General features: G+C 44.2%; 1 protein-coding gene across 13 annotated transcripts in view; it reads right to left on the bottom strand.

Annotated features, from left to right (window-relative positions):
- Positions 1-6,401: 6,401 nt before the first annotated feature.
- Positions 6,402-17,705, bottom strand: part of Ldlrad4 (low density lipoprotein receptor class A domain containing 4) — a 318,866-nt gene continuing 307,562 nt past the window's right edge. For 10 of the 13 annotated variants that reach the window (XM_029472270.1, XM_029472273.1, XM_021150537.1 and 7 more), the window contains 2 exons: positions 13,532-13,585; positions 8,690-10,233 (listed from right to left, as the gene is read on the bottom strand). In XM_029472270.1, coding sequence (XP_029328130.1) covers positions 9,703-10,233; positions 13,532-13,585 — 585 coding nt within the window. In that variant the 3' untranslated portion in view covers positions 8,690-9,702. Of the gene's footprint in view, positions 10,234-13,531; positions 13,586-17,705 lie in introns of all 13 variants that reach the window. The other 3 variants (XM_029472280.1, XM_029472281.1, XM_029472279.1) reach the window with 1 other exon arrangement.

Here is a 17,705-nt window from a genome sequence, read left to right as displayed (position 1 = left end):
ACTTCTGTTTTACTTCTGTTTGTGCCCTGATAACTCCAACCCCAGCCTAAGAGCTGTAGAATTTGGCGCTGAGTAGGTCATGTTAGGACGCTGAAGGCATGTTATAGTTGAAGAAAAAAACACCAAGATCTGGGTCTGAAGTTCAGCCAGTCCCTACTCATATGGTCCCTTCCCCTGTGTGGCAGATACTTAAGTATGCCACGAAAGGGACAATAGAATTCAGGCCAGTTCATTATGTTTGTCAGCAATACATAGCCTGGCTCTAATGCTGATGCCCTTCATCTTTTGGAGTTGAACTTTGTACCTTACTTTCTTTAGATTCTACTCTGTTTATCTTACTTTAAGAGTAGTAACCTGAAACGGACACAGTTAAACTATCCTGTGGCCTTACTTTAGCTTCATTTTTCTCTTTAGTGTGGGGGTGTACTGGGGTAGGGGTGAGAGACAAAAAGTCCAGTCTTGCTGTGTTTCCCGTCACCATCTAGTGAAGCTGGCCTTAGCAAAGCACTCGAGTTGCAGTTTTCATGCAACCCACAACCCATACGTGAGACTCTAGTTTCTCCTCCAGTCATAAAAACACCTTTTTGCCTTTTCCTAAATCCACATTTGAGAGCAGCAGTAAAGGAGAAACCCTCAATCAAATCTAGATTTTATACATATAAGTAACATTAAATATCTCACGTATCACGGAACGTTTGGCCTCAAGAAGTCCTCAAGTGTCTCCTTGGTTCAAGATGAGGCCATCTTCTTCTTCCTGCCCATGTGTAATAGCAGACAGTGGCCATGGTGTCTGAAGCTCTGTCAGGAGCATACTTGAAGCCAGCTGAGACTTATTTTTCCATTTAATTGCTGCCACTTGCAAGAACATCAGAAGCCATTGGAAACTGGTATTTTTGGAAAATTTGGTGTAGTGAAGTTCAAGATAATCTCAAGAAATACGAGGTTTCAGCCGGGTGTGGTGGCGCACGCCTTTAATCCCAGCACTCGGGAGGCAGAGGCAGGCGGATTTCTGAGTTCGAGGCCAGCCTGGTCTACAAAGTGAGTTCCAGGACAGCCAGGGCTACACAGAGAAACCCTGTCTCGAAAAACCAAAAAAAAAAAAAATACGAGGTTTCACCAAACGAGCGTACTTTCCCTCTGTGCGTCCCATCAAGATGAAGTTGAGGTAAAGCCTGTGGTACATTTATTAGGAGGGCAGACTTCCTATGAAGTATTCCCAGTCCCAGAAAAGGAAAACAGAACTGTGTGCAGCAACGCATGTGTATTCTTCACTGCCTCAACAGGTGTGTGCCTTGTGTATAGCGACAACATCCACAGGTCCTGCACCCGAAAGACCGTTGGTGGCTAACGTGCCCATTCCTTCAGGTTGGGTAGCAAGAATGATGGGCCCTCGTTGGCCAGCAGTTGTCACTTCATGTGGACACTGAGGATCTGGTGGGCTGCCCCTGCCTTAAGTGGCCCCTTGTCTTTAGCTCTGCTTGACTGAAACAATTATGCCTGCTTTGTTAAATGAAAGTCTGGAACTACCTCCAGCCCAGGACATTGGTTATCTGAGGTGAGCTCTTGAACAATCGAAAGCCTGCCGAGCCCAAGGTCCAAGCTGCTCTTTGCTGTATGTAGGAAGTATTTATAAAACCCAGCCACCTCAGGACCCCACTGCCAAAGAGTTTGTGGCAAATAGCATGTCCCAACTTACCTCAGGGTAGCGTGAGATTCTCAGCACATGGGGACCATGTCCGGCTGGCGGTCCCTGGAAGAGTGGGGTGGCATGGTTGTGCTTGGGTTCCCAGCCACACTTGCTGTCTTCTGTTCAAGTGATTGTTTTATACTCACAACTGAAGAAATGCTAAGTGGGAATACTATGTGACAGGTTAAATTACAGGAGCCACTGAACAGGACTGCTGTGGTGTTGAAAGATTTCAAGGGAATTCTCAAGGCCTTTGGGGTGTGTAGTGTAGCGTAGTTATCGCTGGTGCAGTCACATTATCAGGACCAGCTTTTACTCGAACTTTTTTTTTGGAAGTAAAACAGAGCAAATGAAATTTACATTCTTGAGGCAAAAGTTAAAGTCTTAACAAAAGTACAGCATTTGAAACTGAATTTCCAAATACAAGGGCTTTTTACTTTAGGGGATGGCGTTTCCAAGTGTGTGTTGTAATTAGACTGTGTAAGCCAAACAGATCAACACATTATAATGAGGAAAATGTAATGTGTTTTAAATAATGTAATTCAAGTCATGGGTTCTTATAAACTGTTAATGCAAGTGTTACCACCAAGAGATAGAATTACTGTTTTCAAAGGCCAGTGTGAGCTGCTGTCTGAAAGTTCGTTTTCTGCAGCAGGTCTTACCAGAGGTCTTCAGGGCTTGCTAGGTCATCAGCCAGGGAACCTGGGCAGAAGATAGTCCCACAAGGCACTCTCCATTGTGAACTGTAGTCCCAGCCTCCTGCTCTGGGGCTCAGTCTTCTTGTTGTATCATAAACCCATCACTCCTGGCCTCCTCCTGCTTTTCCTGAAGCAACTGAGAACCTGGGTTGGGCTTTGGTTTTCTTTGAGAGGAACTCAGATCAGTCAGTACTGAAGTGGTGAGAACCAGTGGCAGAGGGGAGGGAGAGCCTGACACACCTGTCACCCCTTGCTCACACGGGTGTTAGCTTTGGGAGATCTGGAGACAGTGTCTCCAGTGAACTGCTGAATTGAGAAATTCTCTGAGAGCATAGTGTGGTTTTACCGGTGACTAAGGATGAGAGGCCCTGCATTTGCTTGTTAAGTTTTATAAACCCCTTAGCAAAATATAACCTCACTCAGAATCTAAGAGGATTGTTAGGCCTCGTATTTGGGCCCAAGCACTATTCCAGTAAGGCCTTGGAATTTTGTCTGTTTACTACAAATGTGGAAAAGCATTCTATTCTCATGCAGAATTCACCTTTTCTTCTTGGGTGGTAGGTTGTGTGGGGCTAGTGCATCCTCATAGCTGGAATCTGTACGATTACCCGGAGCATATATCAATACTCTCAAGTGTAGGTCACAGCACAGCTGAAAGCCTCTACCACCAGGGAGCGTTTGTTGACAGGCCTACTTAGCACGCTGTGTGACAGCCATCTAAAGCCCCTATGGGGTTTGATGTTCTCAGGAACCAGTTCTGAATGTCCTGTGTTAGAACTCAGGGTTGAGATCATGTGACACACTAGAAACTCCTCTTAAAAAGTTAGCAGCAGACCAGTGAGATCGGGACTGAAGGCGTTCACTGGCAAGAGTGTTCTCGGAACTCATGTGGTAGACAGACCTGACTCCAGCAGATTGTCCGCACCACACGTGAGTTCTGACACAGGCACACGTGTGTGTGGGTGTGCAGACACTCAGACCAATATTTTAAAGCCAGTAATTAGGGAATGATCAGCAGCAGCCTTTGGGTTGGTTTATATTCCAAGGGAAAGCTCTCTCTTGGGTTCTGTCTCCAACACCACAACCCATAGGTATTTTCTGACACTGGTCATTCACACATCAGTTTTCTATTTGTCGTATCTGAAAAGTGAACAAACAACCCCAGGGAACAGATTATTTATCACTGATTATTTTTAATGATTTTGTGCTATGATTTGACCATGGCATTAAGAACAAGCAGAAAACCTGATTTCATAACTAACAAACAGCACTTGTGCAACATCTTTCATCAAAAGTATTGCAATTACAGACCTGAGGTCTAAACCACATCGCCGCCGGGGCAAAAGATGCAGGTGGATGACAGTGGAGAATAACTGCCCATATATAAGCAGGAGCTATGTTAAAGAGTAAGCATGTGGTTGTTTAAACACAAAAGGACTCCGACTTCTGATCATCATAGCTCACAGAGATCGGAAGGTTCAAATACAATTGTATTTTTTTTTTTAGTAGATTGCTTTATAATAAAAATAAAATGAACTAAATGCTGTGGATACTGTTGTATATATTTTAAAACAACTTTAAACTCAACGAGGATATGAATTGAAATTGAGAGTTTGGAAGGCAGGCACATCCAGCCTGGTTGAGAGGAGAGCTCAGGCTGAGCTGGGTCTGTAGAAAGGAGCCTGGTGGTCGGACATCTTACTACTGAGTCCAGAACACTCTCACAAGCACTAGAGTGCCCATTTTCTGACAGTGATTGAGCCTCGGACCTTGACCCTGGGACCCTCAGGATGTGTCCTGCAGTAGACAGAGACACTACCTCCGATTTGGGTGAGACGAATGAGATACCCACTGTCACATTTGCTCCCCTCTTGTCTTGTCAGGAGGTGGTAAAAAGCAGAGTCAGCATTGAGAGTCGCACATTAAGAATAATTAGTACTAGCTTGGAGCTTTTATTTTTTTCTTCACCCCCCACCCCCACCCCCGATTGGGGGATAATTCTGTTTCTGACTTTCAAAATCAGAGCACATACCACAGAACAATGAAAAGCCCGGAATTACTCAAATGGTCACCTGATGACATAACTGGATTAGCTTAGACAGCACTTAGTATCCATGGTGGTTTAATGGACACCAAGGCTTCTGTGCTTAAAAATAAAAATAAAAATGCCAAAGCTACAATTGGATACTAAAGACTAAGCTGGAAGAGTGAAGTATGACTTGACATGCAGCTTAACATGTAACCTGATAATTAAACCTAATTGTCTTAGGGGTCAGGACTACCACAGAACACAATAGGACCGGACTTCAGATTCTATACTCAGCTGGCAGTTCTCTAACAACGACTCAAAACATTTTCCCTACCCTAATCATCTTCCCCAATGGGTCTTTTTTTTTTTTTCTGAGACACTCCATACAAATTCCAGACAGTTCATTGGCTCCATAGCTTCCATATATAAGACAAGGCACTGAGAAACATGGGACACAACTGGTCACAAGTGCCCTTAGGCTGAATAGCCTCTACTACAGGTTACTCACTTTCCTGACACCATGCGTGTCATCAAAGATTTGCACATCCCACTGAGGCCTGACACTGATAAATACATTGAGAGAAAAGGCCCGCACATAGAGCAAGCTCAAAAGCAACTTTTCCCCCCAGGACTAAAATAGAACCAAATTGGTCTATTTCTAAAGGGATTCAAATAAAAATATCTCAGAAATTGCCAAAGTGTTTTCAGAGCAAAGGTGCAACTGAATTCCTATGTATATGCTGGTCATAAACGGCTGCTTCCTTGTTCAGACTTCTTTCCATGGTGTTAATATGGTATTTAATAGGAAAATAAACTACATAGATTTTTATCTGTATGTAATCATTTGCAAGTTTCCTTACAAAAGATGGAGTACATAGGCATTCACAAATTCTATGCCATTTCTGTTAAAACTGGTATCTGTACACTATATTACAGTATTAATTTCTTGTTCTACCCATTGGGTAGAGTATGTGCATATGTTCAATGTGTATACAGCACCTTACAAATAAAAGCAAACAGGTGAAGAAGCACCATTTCAAGTGAGACACAACAGAGATGAGCACTACACACTGGGGCCGGGGCCCTCTACCTCCTGACCTCAGAACAAGGCACCTCAGCTGCTTAGAGATGGACTCGCCGAGCTAGGGATGGAGATGGTGTGTGCAGCTGCATCACCTGTCTCGTGCTAACCTGGTCATGTTACAGTATCTCCAGCATACTTAGGGACAAAGATGGAGTGTGGGGAGAAGTCCCTTGCTCAGCAGATGTCCCTGTGCTGTAACATCAGCCTTGTGCGATATCCAGCTGGCAAAGCCAGCTATTAAGTGACATCTTTATTCCTAAAACCTATGGACTAAGGGAGGCTGCCAATGCTGTTGTGATTTGTTCCTATCTCCAACGCCCATGAACAGCTCCTGGCAGCCACACAACAGGATTTGTTGCAATCAGTACTGTCTTAAGCCGTGAAGCTGCTTGTGATTTCAGGGTGCAAGCGAGTCTTGATGGGCAACTGACATGGGAGGAAAGCAAAAGGTGGCAAAGCAAATAGCCTTTCCGGTTTGTTCCCCTCTCCCCTACTTCTGGGAGGTTTAGGAGGCATAGAGCTGCCATTCCAAGCAAAACTCTGGAAGCCCTACCACAGCATGCACACTTTGTCTCCATGGCCCAACTCCTGGAGTCCAGGAATGCCCAGGTTCTGTCTAGCAGTGTGTCAGCAGACCTCAACAGAGGCCGCGTGGGTTTCCTCAATAATATGGCCTGGGGCATCTTAGGGACCTGCCTCAGGCATCTCTAAAAGGAACAGTTGGATAAGAGATGTAAAACCTATACCTGTGGGGAAGGCCGGCATGTGAATGGATTCTCAGATCAACAGCTTTCTGAAAGTACTTCCTTTTGGTCCTGATAAAGATCAATTGGAGCGACTTAGAATTTTAAAAATACTATACATGTATATATGTATGTATATATGTGTGTGTGTGTGTGTATGTATATATATATGTATATATATATGTATACTTATATGTATATATATACATATATGTATACATATATATATAGCCACCCAAGTCCCATGTACGCGTGAAGAGGCATCCATCCCAGCTTATCCTCATCCTTGCCTCTTGAGTTTGAGCTAAACATTACTAAAGAAAAGTACAATTCTCATATTCTGCCTGTAAGCTTTAGTTACTGCCACCCTGTGGGATTAGGTGTGTGTCTATGGTGGCGAAGGCATGGGGCCTGCTTTACCAGTAAACATAAATGGGTGAGCCGCTGGCTTCCTAGTCTCCTCTATTAAATATTGCTTCTGTGTTTATAGAACTTCGGAAGAAGCAAATGCAGGCCAAAAGGCTGATCTCCAGGAGATGAATTTGCAGGCCGTGTGTTTTATCATCCTGGAAATCTGTGAGACAACAGATGAATGGCCTGCCCGGGACTGTTCCTTCTAATACTGTAACCCTTTACTCGAGAGCCCCATGGGATTAATCTGTCAGTATAGCCTACTGTCAGTTGCCTAAATTCACTGCTCTCCAAACTGAATACTAGACTTTCTAAGCACTCAGCTTCCCCCTGTATGAGCTGTGTCTTCACAGTAGCTGCTTAGTCAATGCCTTAGAGCCAGGAGACAGCATAGCATGGGCAGTCAGCTAGAAAGTTACAACCTAAACCTCCCTGTGCTGAGAGAAATGGACTAATTTTTATGACCTTTGCTTTGGCTTTTATACTAATTCCTTAAAGAGGCCCAGCCTCAAAATCACTAGTGTGTGTGTGTGTGTGTGTGTGTGTGTGTGTGTGTGTGTGTGTGTAAAAACATGAAGAAAGCAAGTTCTCTTTTGAAACGTAGTTAAATATAGTTGAATTAATTGTTTTGCCTATACTATTGGCATCTACAAAATGCCCTTGTGCTTGCCAAGTTCCAAAGTTATTTACGAGTCTCTGATCTCAGTTCATTCTCACAGCAGGTAGAAAAGGAAGGAAGGATGAAAGGAAGGACTGAGAAGCCATTTGGAGCTGAAACTAAAAGCTGGGATCTCCAGCTTCGCCAAAAACTAGTTAGGATTTGGAATGACAAAACCATAACCTCACCACCCCCTGGCCGTCATCCAATGCCAAGTCTGACCAGTAAGATCCCAGTGAGGACATAAACCTCTCCTCTGCCACTGTATCTCGGGGTACCATTCAAGCACAGCCCGAGAGCATAAGGTCACCAAGAGCCAGAACCTTCTCAGGAGGCCTCAGAGAAGTGGGAAAGGTCACCTTTGGCCTGCTTCACCTATGGCCTAAAAGGCCACTGAATGTCACCAGACAAGACAGAAGAGCAGCTCCTGAGTCCCAAATGGCATCCTTCCAAGCAGTGTTTAAGACAAGCTGACGACTGCTGCCTATCTCTTCTCTCTCCTTGTAGCTGTGAGTATTCCTGTGGACGCTACAGTGTAAAATGGATGAATTCAATGGAGATTTCAAAACTCAAACTAAGCCAGTGGCCTGCCTACTAAGACAAGCAGAAATGAGAAGCCTGGGGTCAGAGAGGACTCCGGCTTTGAACAATTTAGTTCTCAGGTAAGAATACAGAGTTACTTTATGTAATCACTTCTAAAAACAGTCACACACCACAGAGACAGACAGACACACAGAGAGAGAGACAGACAGACAGAGAGACTGAGAGAGACAGAGATCGATTTGGTGTTAAAGCTGCCACCGAATTTCTATTCTGGTTCATTGTGTTGCATGCAGAGGCCAGACTTCCAGAAAGCAGGTGCCTGCCTCAGTGCAGTTTAGGAAGCCAGCTCTTACATCTGCATAAGAAAGTTGTTGTTTATTCTACATAAGAAATATTCGAAATCATAAACTGACTTCAAATACTAAGAAGCCATTTTCCAGCTGCAACTTTGCCTGCCACTGCCTTGTCCTGAGTCACACCCTGACCCACCACCTCTCTCCTCTCACTGACCACGATACAAAGACTGGCTATGCAGAAGTGAGTCTTTGGCATGAGTGTTGGCAGGTCTGTGCCGGATTCCCCTAACATGCAACACTGGAGAGATGCAGTGGCTTATTATGCCAAACTCGTTCCTCTGTCACGTCCAGGGGCACATTAAACATAAAGAACCATTACCAGCACGGCACTTAGAAAGCCAAGTGGCCTTGGGGACAACTGCTGGTGCCAGGTGCTAAACAGAGTACCCTCGCAGAACTCAACAGAGCTGCCTCGGAAAGTGGAGAAGTGCAATGGGACTCGCTGCGACCCATAGTTCGGCAGTACACAAAATAGCCAGCTTGCATTTTAGACAATTTATTGCATAAAATAGGGTATGTATCTGAATATATTTCATGCTACAGTGGAAAAAAAAGTCTAAACTGCTGACCCTGCTGGGAAGAAGACTAGCTGTGCATGACACTCGGTACACAACGTGAGCATCTCTTTCCACCAACCTCTCCAAATACCTCAGTAGTACACTGCTGCTGGCTGCAAATTCTTGCAACATAACCACTTTTAAAAATGTACGTTAACTTGGAAAAACACCAGGGTACATTGCCAAATACCTTTCTTGTATGACTCTGTGGACACTCAAGAGTGTTTCCTTGGGCATGATAGCCATCCATAGGTGACAAGACAACATATAGAACTTCACACGACACGGTTCCCTCATCCATATGTTAAACATTGAGATAGTGCAACTCTTAAAACATCCCATCACAACACAAACCACTTCCTCCCACTCGTCTAACTTTTCCAACTCTAAAACCTTGGCACACCAAACAGGAGTTTTGACTCATATTTTTAAAACAAAATAAGTTTCACACCTTTGGAGAAAAAGCAAACTGGCTGATTCTTCCCCATGATAATATATAATAATTCTTCCCTCTTTATTCAGTTAATTATAAAACAGGCCACTGTGGCCTCATTTATCCGCAGTCTCCTTTTGGAATTAAATATGTCAAAAATACCTCTGTGGGTCTTACTTTCATGATGTCTTCAAAGCAGCCTTTTTAAGTTTTCTCTGCACACCACTTAGCCAAGATCACACCATCTCTAGCCCTTGCCTCCATCCACCCCTGCCCCAAGGTGAACACTGTTTGTGGTCAAACCGGATGGAAGTTTGAATCGTGTTTCCATCTTGTTTGCATGCAATTCCCGTGAAAGGAAGCAGAAACGAAGACCGTGTTTGCACATTTGGTTTTACTTGGCTGTACCAGTAAAGCTGGGCAACACTGTGGCAGTGGGGCCAGCGGGCCTCTCTCTCCCTGCCGCGGTTTCTCTCTCCTTGAAAAGTGCACTCTGGAGGGAATCAGACCAGGTCCCCCGGCTTCCTGTCTTTGCCCTTGATGGGTACAATTGTGCCCTCTGAGTTGTTCGGCTGAAACTGTGGTCTGCTGCCCCTGTGTGTGTTGCTGTGCTGGTGATGGAAGAACGAGGTGCCTGGGTAGTGGCCCATCACCTCGCTGTAGGTCGGGGGCGGCCCCTCCATTCTTCCGTTACTGCTACAGGTAGCTGCGCTGATGCCCGAGTGGCTGCTTGGTGGGCATGGTCCCCCGTTGTACATAGAAATGTCTATCAAGTCACTGTCAAAAACGGTTCGATTGGGCGGGGCCCTCACGGACTCTCGGTTGAGTTCCATCTGCTGCTCTGGGTCCCGGAGCTGTAGCGTGCAGGGTCCTTGGTAAGGAGGCGGCTCCTCCCCGTCTGACAGGGAGATGGTGGGAGGCAAGTCAATCTCGTGCTGCACGTAGGGGTAGGTGGGCTGGAAACGACTGAACGGATCCCGCTGGATGAAAGATGGGGTAGTAAACCTATCCCTGCCCCGTGGGGCACACATGATCTGGAAGGAGAAGAGAAAAGGTCTGAGGAGATTCTCAGTACAACCGTGACTGACAATGGGACAGGCCGAGGGAAGTTCAAGCTTGCTCTGTGTTCACACCAGTTTTCACACACACCCCTCACATCATTTCCTATGTAAAACAGAAAAGAATAGTGTCCAGTGTGGTGGTTTGAATATACTTGACCCAGGGAGTGGCACTATTAGGAGGTGTGGCCTTGTTGGAGTGGGTGTGGCCTTGTTGGAGAAAGTGTGTCACTTTGGGCTTTGAGACCTTTTTCATAGCTGCCTGGGAGACAGTCTGCTCCTAGCTGCCTCCAGAACAAGATTAGAACTCAGCTCCTCCAGCACCATGCCTGCTTGGATGCTGCCATGCTTCCCACAGTAATGAAAATGGACTGAACCTCTGAACCTGTAAGCCAGCCCCAATTAAATGTTGTCCTTTTATAAAAGTTTCTGTGGTCATGGTGTCTCTTCACAGCAGTGAAACCCTAACTACAACATCCAGAATCATTTTGTTGTTTGTTGGTTTGTTTTAGTGTGGTCCTCTAGAAGCCACGTCACAGGTGACTTCACCCAAGCCTCAATGGCTTTACCCATAAAATGTAAGACAAGGCAGAGCAAGCCTCTTGCTTTTTCAGGAGCTGACAGCTCTGGAACCCAAAACTGAGCAAAGGAACAGGGGTCTCTGAGGTTAAATGTTCTTCCAAAAAAAACTAAATAATCCAGAAAAGTGACTTTTCTTTTGCATTTCTATACTTTTACAGTTATTTCAATATAAGTTTGCTACAGTTATTTTTAGCTATAAATATGAAAAACTTTACATTTCAAGGCAAATATGATTGTAGATTTTTTTTTCCCAAAATGAACTCAGAACATATTTCTTTAAAACTCCTTTCTTGGGCGACGTCTTTAAAATGGTAAAGTATAGTCAGCTTGTGTAAGCTGGCAAAAGAGAAAGTCAGAATTACAGGAAGTAGACAAAGACAGACAACACTTCAGAAATCCACAAATGATGTCAAAAGAAGGGGGGGGGGAAGCAACATGGAGAAGGAAGCTGAACACAGCCCCGGCTGCTCATTTCCTGGATGGCACAGGAGGGAAGCTATGAGAGACTGGCATCACTACCCTCAGGACAAACAAACCACAGCTCCCACAGGCCACAGATGCTCACACTCCCACAGTCACCCAATTTTTGACAAAGAGGCCATCCATATACATTGTAGAAAAGACAGCATTTTCAACAAATGGTACTGATGAGACCAGATAGCTACACGTAAACTGATAAAAGTAGACCATTATTGTTCACCCTGCACAAAAAAATCAACTCCAAATGGATCAAGGACCTCAACATAATAGTCTGGCAAGATATGCTCACTGGTACAATAGTGGCATAAATGTTATTGGTGCAACCTACTGGTCTGTCTGGATTCAAAGCCTGCTCCACAAGATAAGATTTATGGACCGCTACACTATTGCAAATATGTATAAAGAACTCTAAGTGTATGAAAGCAATACTATCACATCTATATTTATTGATATCTCCCTCACAATATCCAAGGAGTGGGACTAGCCTACATATCCATCAACAGATTGTTTTCTAAATGTTGAACATACACACCATGGAGTTTTGTGAAGCAATAAACCAAAATAAAATCATGGTATCTGCAGGAAAATGGATGGAACTGAAATCATTAGTAGGTAACATAAGCTGGATTCAGAAAGTCAATCTTTTTCTTATATTAAGAACCTAGTTGAGAGTTGGGGGGCGGGGGACAGAAAGGACTAAAAAAAGATCTTCATGGAAGTGGAACAGAGGATGTAGGATCCATGTGGTAAGAATCAGAAGAGGCTCTACTGGGGGAGGAAAGGAAACCAGTCAGAGATAAGAAGATATGGAGAAGACCGTAGAGAAGGAACTACATGTGAACAAAATATTACACATAGTGGGGAAACAACAGGATAGGGCCCATTGCTTCTAATGCTGACATAAAAGTTAATCATAGAAATACATTTTACCCCAGTTTCTTCTAGAAGACAAATGTTACCTGCATGAGTCTGTCTGTCTGTCTGTCTATCTCTCTCTCTCTCTCTCTCTCTCTGTGTGTGTGTGTTTGTGTTTAAAACAACTTAACAGTCTCAACCATATTTTATACTTAAAGGCAAAAGGTATTGTTTTGATAATTCAATATGTGACAAAGTTAAAAACAAATGAGTTTTCTCTTTGGTAGAATCAAATATAAAACTTGACTGTACTGACAGGAAAGATGTAATGATAAAATTGTGGCAACAGAAGAACTCTAATTGAATAAGTCTAAGATAAAATTCTTGATTGAGCCTCTTAAAAGAAGCCCGACAATGTCTTAATCCTAAACCCAACTGTATTGACCACTCTCTGTGAGCTGGACATACATTAAATAAATCTGTCTTACATCTGCATTTTATTCCTCTTTTCTAGCATGTAAAACACTGATATGGATTCTGTGTCGGCCACAGAATACTCGAGGCCAGAAGGGGAACCACTGTGACATCTTTATTTTTCTACAGATGGATACTGGGAAGTTCTCTTGAGAGAGTTTTGGTTTAGTTTGACTGCCAATACCTACACTGGGTCCCTCAAATTTCACTGTTTCATGATCTCTGTACATCTGAGTTTTGTGATTTTTATATTTGTACTGAAATACTTAAAACTTCAGATAATGGAGCCAGGTGTGGTGGCGCACGGCCTTAATCCCAGCACTCGGGAGGCAGAGGCAGGCAAATTTCTGAGTTCAAGACCAGCCTGGTCTACAAAGTGAGTTCCAGGACAGTCAGGGCTATACAGAGAAACCCTGTCTCGGAAAATAAAACAAAAAACAAACAAACAAAAAAGCTTCAGATAATGGAAGAACATTATGTCACATTCTTTAACCCCAGCTTGGGAGTCAGAAACTGGTGCATCTCTGTGAGTTCAAGGCTGGCCTGTTCTACATAGCAAGTTACAGGTCAAACCAGGGCTATGTAAAGAGTCTCATAAAACTTATATTATTAAATTGTATATGCGTGAAGAATCCATGCTATTTGATACATATAAACTATGCCTATACTTGCAAAACTCAGTTGATAAAGATATAATCCAGGGTTCAGCAATTTTTAACCCATTCTCTGTATAAAGTTTAGGCGCATGGCTCTAAGGGGAGATCCCTTAAGTCCCTTTAAGCAAAGTTACAGACAATGACTTCATCCTAAAGTTGATTTCGAATCCAAGGCTGTGGTCATGACTTCTCCCCCCCCCCCCCCGCCCCCCCAGCCTCTGTCTTACCTCTGAAGCCCCTGGGCGCTGCACGGAGCTATCAGAAGGCCACAGGGATCCTTCCTGGAGGTGGGAAGGAGAGAAGTGAGGAACAAGAGATAAGAAAACCATGTGTTTCATCAGAAAATCATGTGTTTCATACAACAGTAGCAGCAGCACAATCATTTTAAACTCAATTTTTTGAAACAAAAATCATTTTGCTCTTTGGACACTAGCTCACTTGTCTAAAACATGGAACATTGCATGCCTCGCATCTAAGTGGAAGGTTGCAACCCAACAACAAAATTAGAGACATTAGATCCTGGATGTAACGGATTTGAAGTCACAAATACTGGCTCATCGATGTAACCATGTGCTTCAAATGGCCACAAACTATACACAGTCAGTGCCCACACTTGTTCCTGAGCAAGACAAGCTTGGAGAGGCCTACCCAGAAGAATGTATCACGTGGCCTGCCAAGACTAAATGCCACCCCCACCATCACCACGTAGCCTGAAGTCTATAGCTGCCACAGAGACACTACCCCCAACGCAGGTCAGCTCTCAGCATCAACTGCAGTTTCCAAAGCCTGGATGTCCTTCCATACTGATTTTGTTTTTTAGCCTGAATATTCACAGACATAAGCTGATAAATAGGAGCTATTGTTTTGAGAAATGTGTGGCAAGGAAGGGCCTGCCAAGATAGGGCAACATTTACCGCCAAGCTTGAAGACTGAGTCTGATTCCCAGAATCCCAATGATAGGGAAAGAAATGACTTCAGAAAGTTATCCCTTGACCTCTGCACATGCACCAGGGCATACAAACAAACTTGCATGCATTCATACATTCATTCACACATACATACATGAACATTTTAAAAAACTGTTTGGCCAGACTACCAAGATAACAAGCCTATAACTTCATTATCGGGGCACCTATTCCCCTATACCATGTTTATAAAGCACTCCATAGTGATATGCCTTTTGCGTTCAAATTATTGGCTATTTGCCAGTTTCCCAGTTTATTGTCATTGTAATTGTCAGAGTAAGATCTTCGGTGGGGAAGACACCTGGACTTTTGGACTTTTGGGAATATGTATACTTGGTCTCTGGAGATCACTGAGTTTCCCCAAACTACAGAGTCCTAAGTAAAAACAGCCACGGAGAGACACCCAGACCCTCAGATGAAAGTGCACGCTGTTCTTTGCTGTGGTCGGTGTTTCAACAGAAATATTCACTTCACTGCTAACCACATTGTTTTGTCCAATACATAAAACCCGTTCCTAAGATACTCACAGGACATCGTGGACTCAGTAGCAAAAAATATCAGCTGACCCAGCTGTTCCGAGGAAGTGTGGGCAGAAGGGTCTGACTATAAAATTATGTAACGAATCGTTACAGCTGTGCCTGGCAACAGGTGAAGGACCTAACTTTAATCAAATGGTGTGATTGATCGATCCCCTGCCCAGTGCAGCAAAGTACTAGCACTGGAGTCCAGAGCACAAGTCCACTGGTATTTCTGAGACCCTCTAGCCACACTGCTGTGAGCCACTGCCACCTCTCCTCCCTCCCACAGCCCTTCGTGTCCAGCTCCAATCATGTAACGGCACCATCAAGAACTCAGCAGTGAGGGCTCAAATAGCCTCGATGGCAATGATCATTCCTAGTGGCTTCATTTTTCTGAAAAGTGTCAGATCTGATCCAAGGGCTTGCAGGAAGGAGCCCCCTAGCAGCCTCTCAGACATCCCCTCCCCCTCCTTACGTGGCCTGTCATACCTTGCAGTTGCTTGTTAAAACTCTGCACTGGAATTACTTACTGGGGTCACCTGGGGCTACCACCCATGAAACCTCAGTGGGTGCCTAATAACATTCTGATAGAAAGCGGAATCTAGTCTGCTTGTCTAGACTTGATCCTCTCTCTGTTCACCCTGCCTAATCTTCTGCAACCATGGCCTCCTTTGTCTCCGAAGATAAGTCCTGTCCAACAAGGGGAACTCAGTGGCTTCTCCTCATGTTAGACATTCCTGCGTGCACCTTTTGGAGCCTCAGCTGTCTGCTGAGGAGAATACCCATAACCACAAACCTCAGCGGGGACTCTGCACCCATGCAGAGCTCCTCGTGGCAGAGACACGGGGGACAAGGTTAGTTCCAAACAGCTTTGCCACTTTGAAGCTCATGGTGTGCTTCCTCCCCTCCCCGCATGGATTTTTTCCTATAATCAAATCTTCACTGTGAATGGACACATTACTGTTTCTCCTCCAGATAATACAGTTCTCCTCACCTTGGCTCATCAGAGTAGGAAAACTGTTTTCTTCCAGGTCTAGAAGACCCTGTGTGGGGAGAGTCTAGACAGTTATCAACACACTAAGTGAGGGGCTTTCCTCTAACAATGCCCCTCAGTCTATGTCTGTGAAAGGCCAGCGACAGAGATGTGTGAGAGACAGACTGTACTTTCTGTACACAGATACAGCCTGTGCTACTGTTGGAATGATAGGCGTCCCTCACAGACCCACGCATTTGAATACACGCTCCCCAGTTGGCGGTGCTATTTGGGAAGGTTGTGAGCCCTTCAGAAGGTAAAGCCAGCCTTGCTGGAGAAAGTATGTTTTACTAGAGGTGGACTTTGACGGGTTAGAAAGCCTCACTCGCCTTCCTGTTCTTTCTCTCTGCTTCCTGTGTGCAGATAAAATGTGATCTACCAGCTCACACTCTTAACCCTGTGCCTGCCCCAGCATTATAGACTCTTCCCTCAGAATCCATAAGCTAAACACTGTCTTCCTTAATTTACTTTTGGTCATGGTAGTTTATTAAAGCAACAGACAACTAATACAGGTTATACGCTATAGTTTATATGTAATAAGCTATATATGTATGTGTGCATCAGTGTGTGTATGTGTGTGTGTTAAGCACACTTTGAATTGGTCTAGAACAGTGGTTCTCAGCCTTTCTCACTCATGTTGCAACCCTTTAATACAGTTTCTCATGTTGTGGTGACTGCCCCACCCCCAAGCCATAATTTGTTGCTATTTCACAACAGTAATTTTGCTACTGTTATGAATCATGACTATCTGATATGCAACCCCTGTGAAACGGTCTTTCACAACCCACGGGCTGAGAACCACTAGCCTAGGGCTTTAACTGAGCCCTGGAACTTGTCCCCTTGGACAACCTCAAGGAGCACAGCATGAAGACCGGCTCACCGGGGCATCCCCGGAGTTTGGACTTTTTATTCACATATCTGTGAAAAGAGACACAAGAAGTTTGCAGGCTTAAAGACACACATCTACTTTCTCCTTCATATTTGAGAAACCAGTCTCATGTTTTCTTCTTTCTGGTTGGTCTCGAGACAGAAAACAGCCGTGCCATTCCATAGATCCCATCTGATACAAAAACCTCAGCATCAGAGATCAGATCTGTGTCTTTATCATTAAAAAAATTTTTTTTTTAAAAAAGTGTCATTTGTAGATCTGGAGCACAAAGACTAATTTTTCCCCATCTGACACATTTCGGATGGGCTGTGAAGAGGTAAGAAATGTCCCCAATGTGGTGGTCTTTGGAGGGCAGGGAAGTAGTTTGGCCGGGAGGATGGGGTCATTGTGAACATGCAATCAGTTACCTTATAAAAGAGGCCAGAGAGCTAGCAAGCTCTCCTCCCCCATAGAAGATGTACAAGAAGTTATCCAGCAGTCCAGAGGCAGGTGACACTAAGAACCTGCCCACGGTCTCACAGTACTGTGAGCTCTGACATCCAGTAATCAGGACTGTGGTAAAGGAACGTCAAATGTCTATAACCCACGGTGGTGTTTTACAGCAGCCAAACCAAGACAGACTTTTAAAGTCTCAGCTCTAACATTTACATGGTTCAGAAACACATTTTAATTTTTAGATGTGTTGTAAGACTAGGGTTCCTTACTACAATTTTGCACGTGGCGATCCAGCCTCTAACTTCCTTTATGAAAAGCCTGGGTTTTTTTTTGTTTTTTGTTTTTTTTTTCTAATTGATGGCTTTGGGCCTCTGTCTTAGTTAGGGTTTTATTGCTGTGAACAGACACCATGACCAAGGCAAGTCTTATAAAAAAACAACATTTAATTGGGGCTGGCTTACAGGTTCAGAGGTTCATTCCATTATCATCAAGGTGGGAGCATGGCAGTATCCAGGCAGGCATGGTGCAGCAGGAGCTGAGAGTTCTATGTCTTCATCCAAA

The sequence above is a fragment of the Mus caroli genome, chromosome 18 (genome assembly GCF_900094665.2).
Source record: "Mus caroli chromosome 18, CAROLI_EIJ_v1.1, whole genome shotgun sequence".
NCBI lineage: Eukaryota > Metazoa > Chordata > Mammalia > Rodentia > Muridae > Mus > Mus caroli.
The sequence above is the reverse complement of the archived record's forward strand: the minus strand, read 5'-3'. Positions and strand labels throughout refer to the sequence as shown.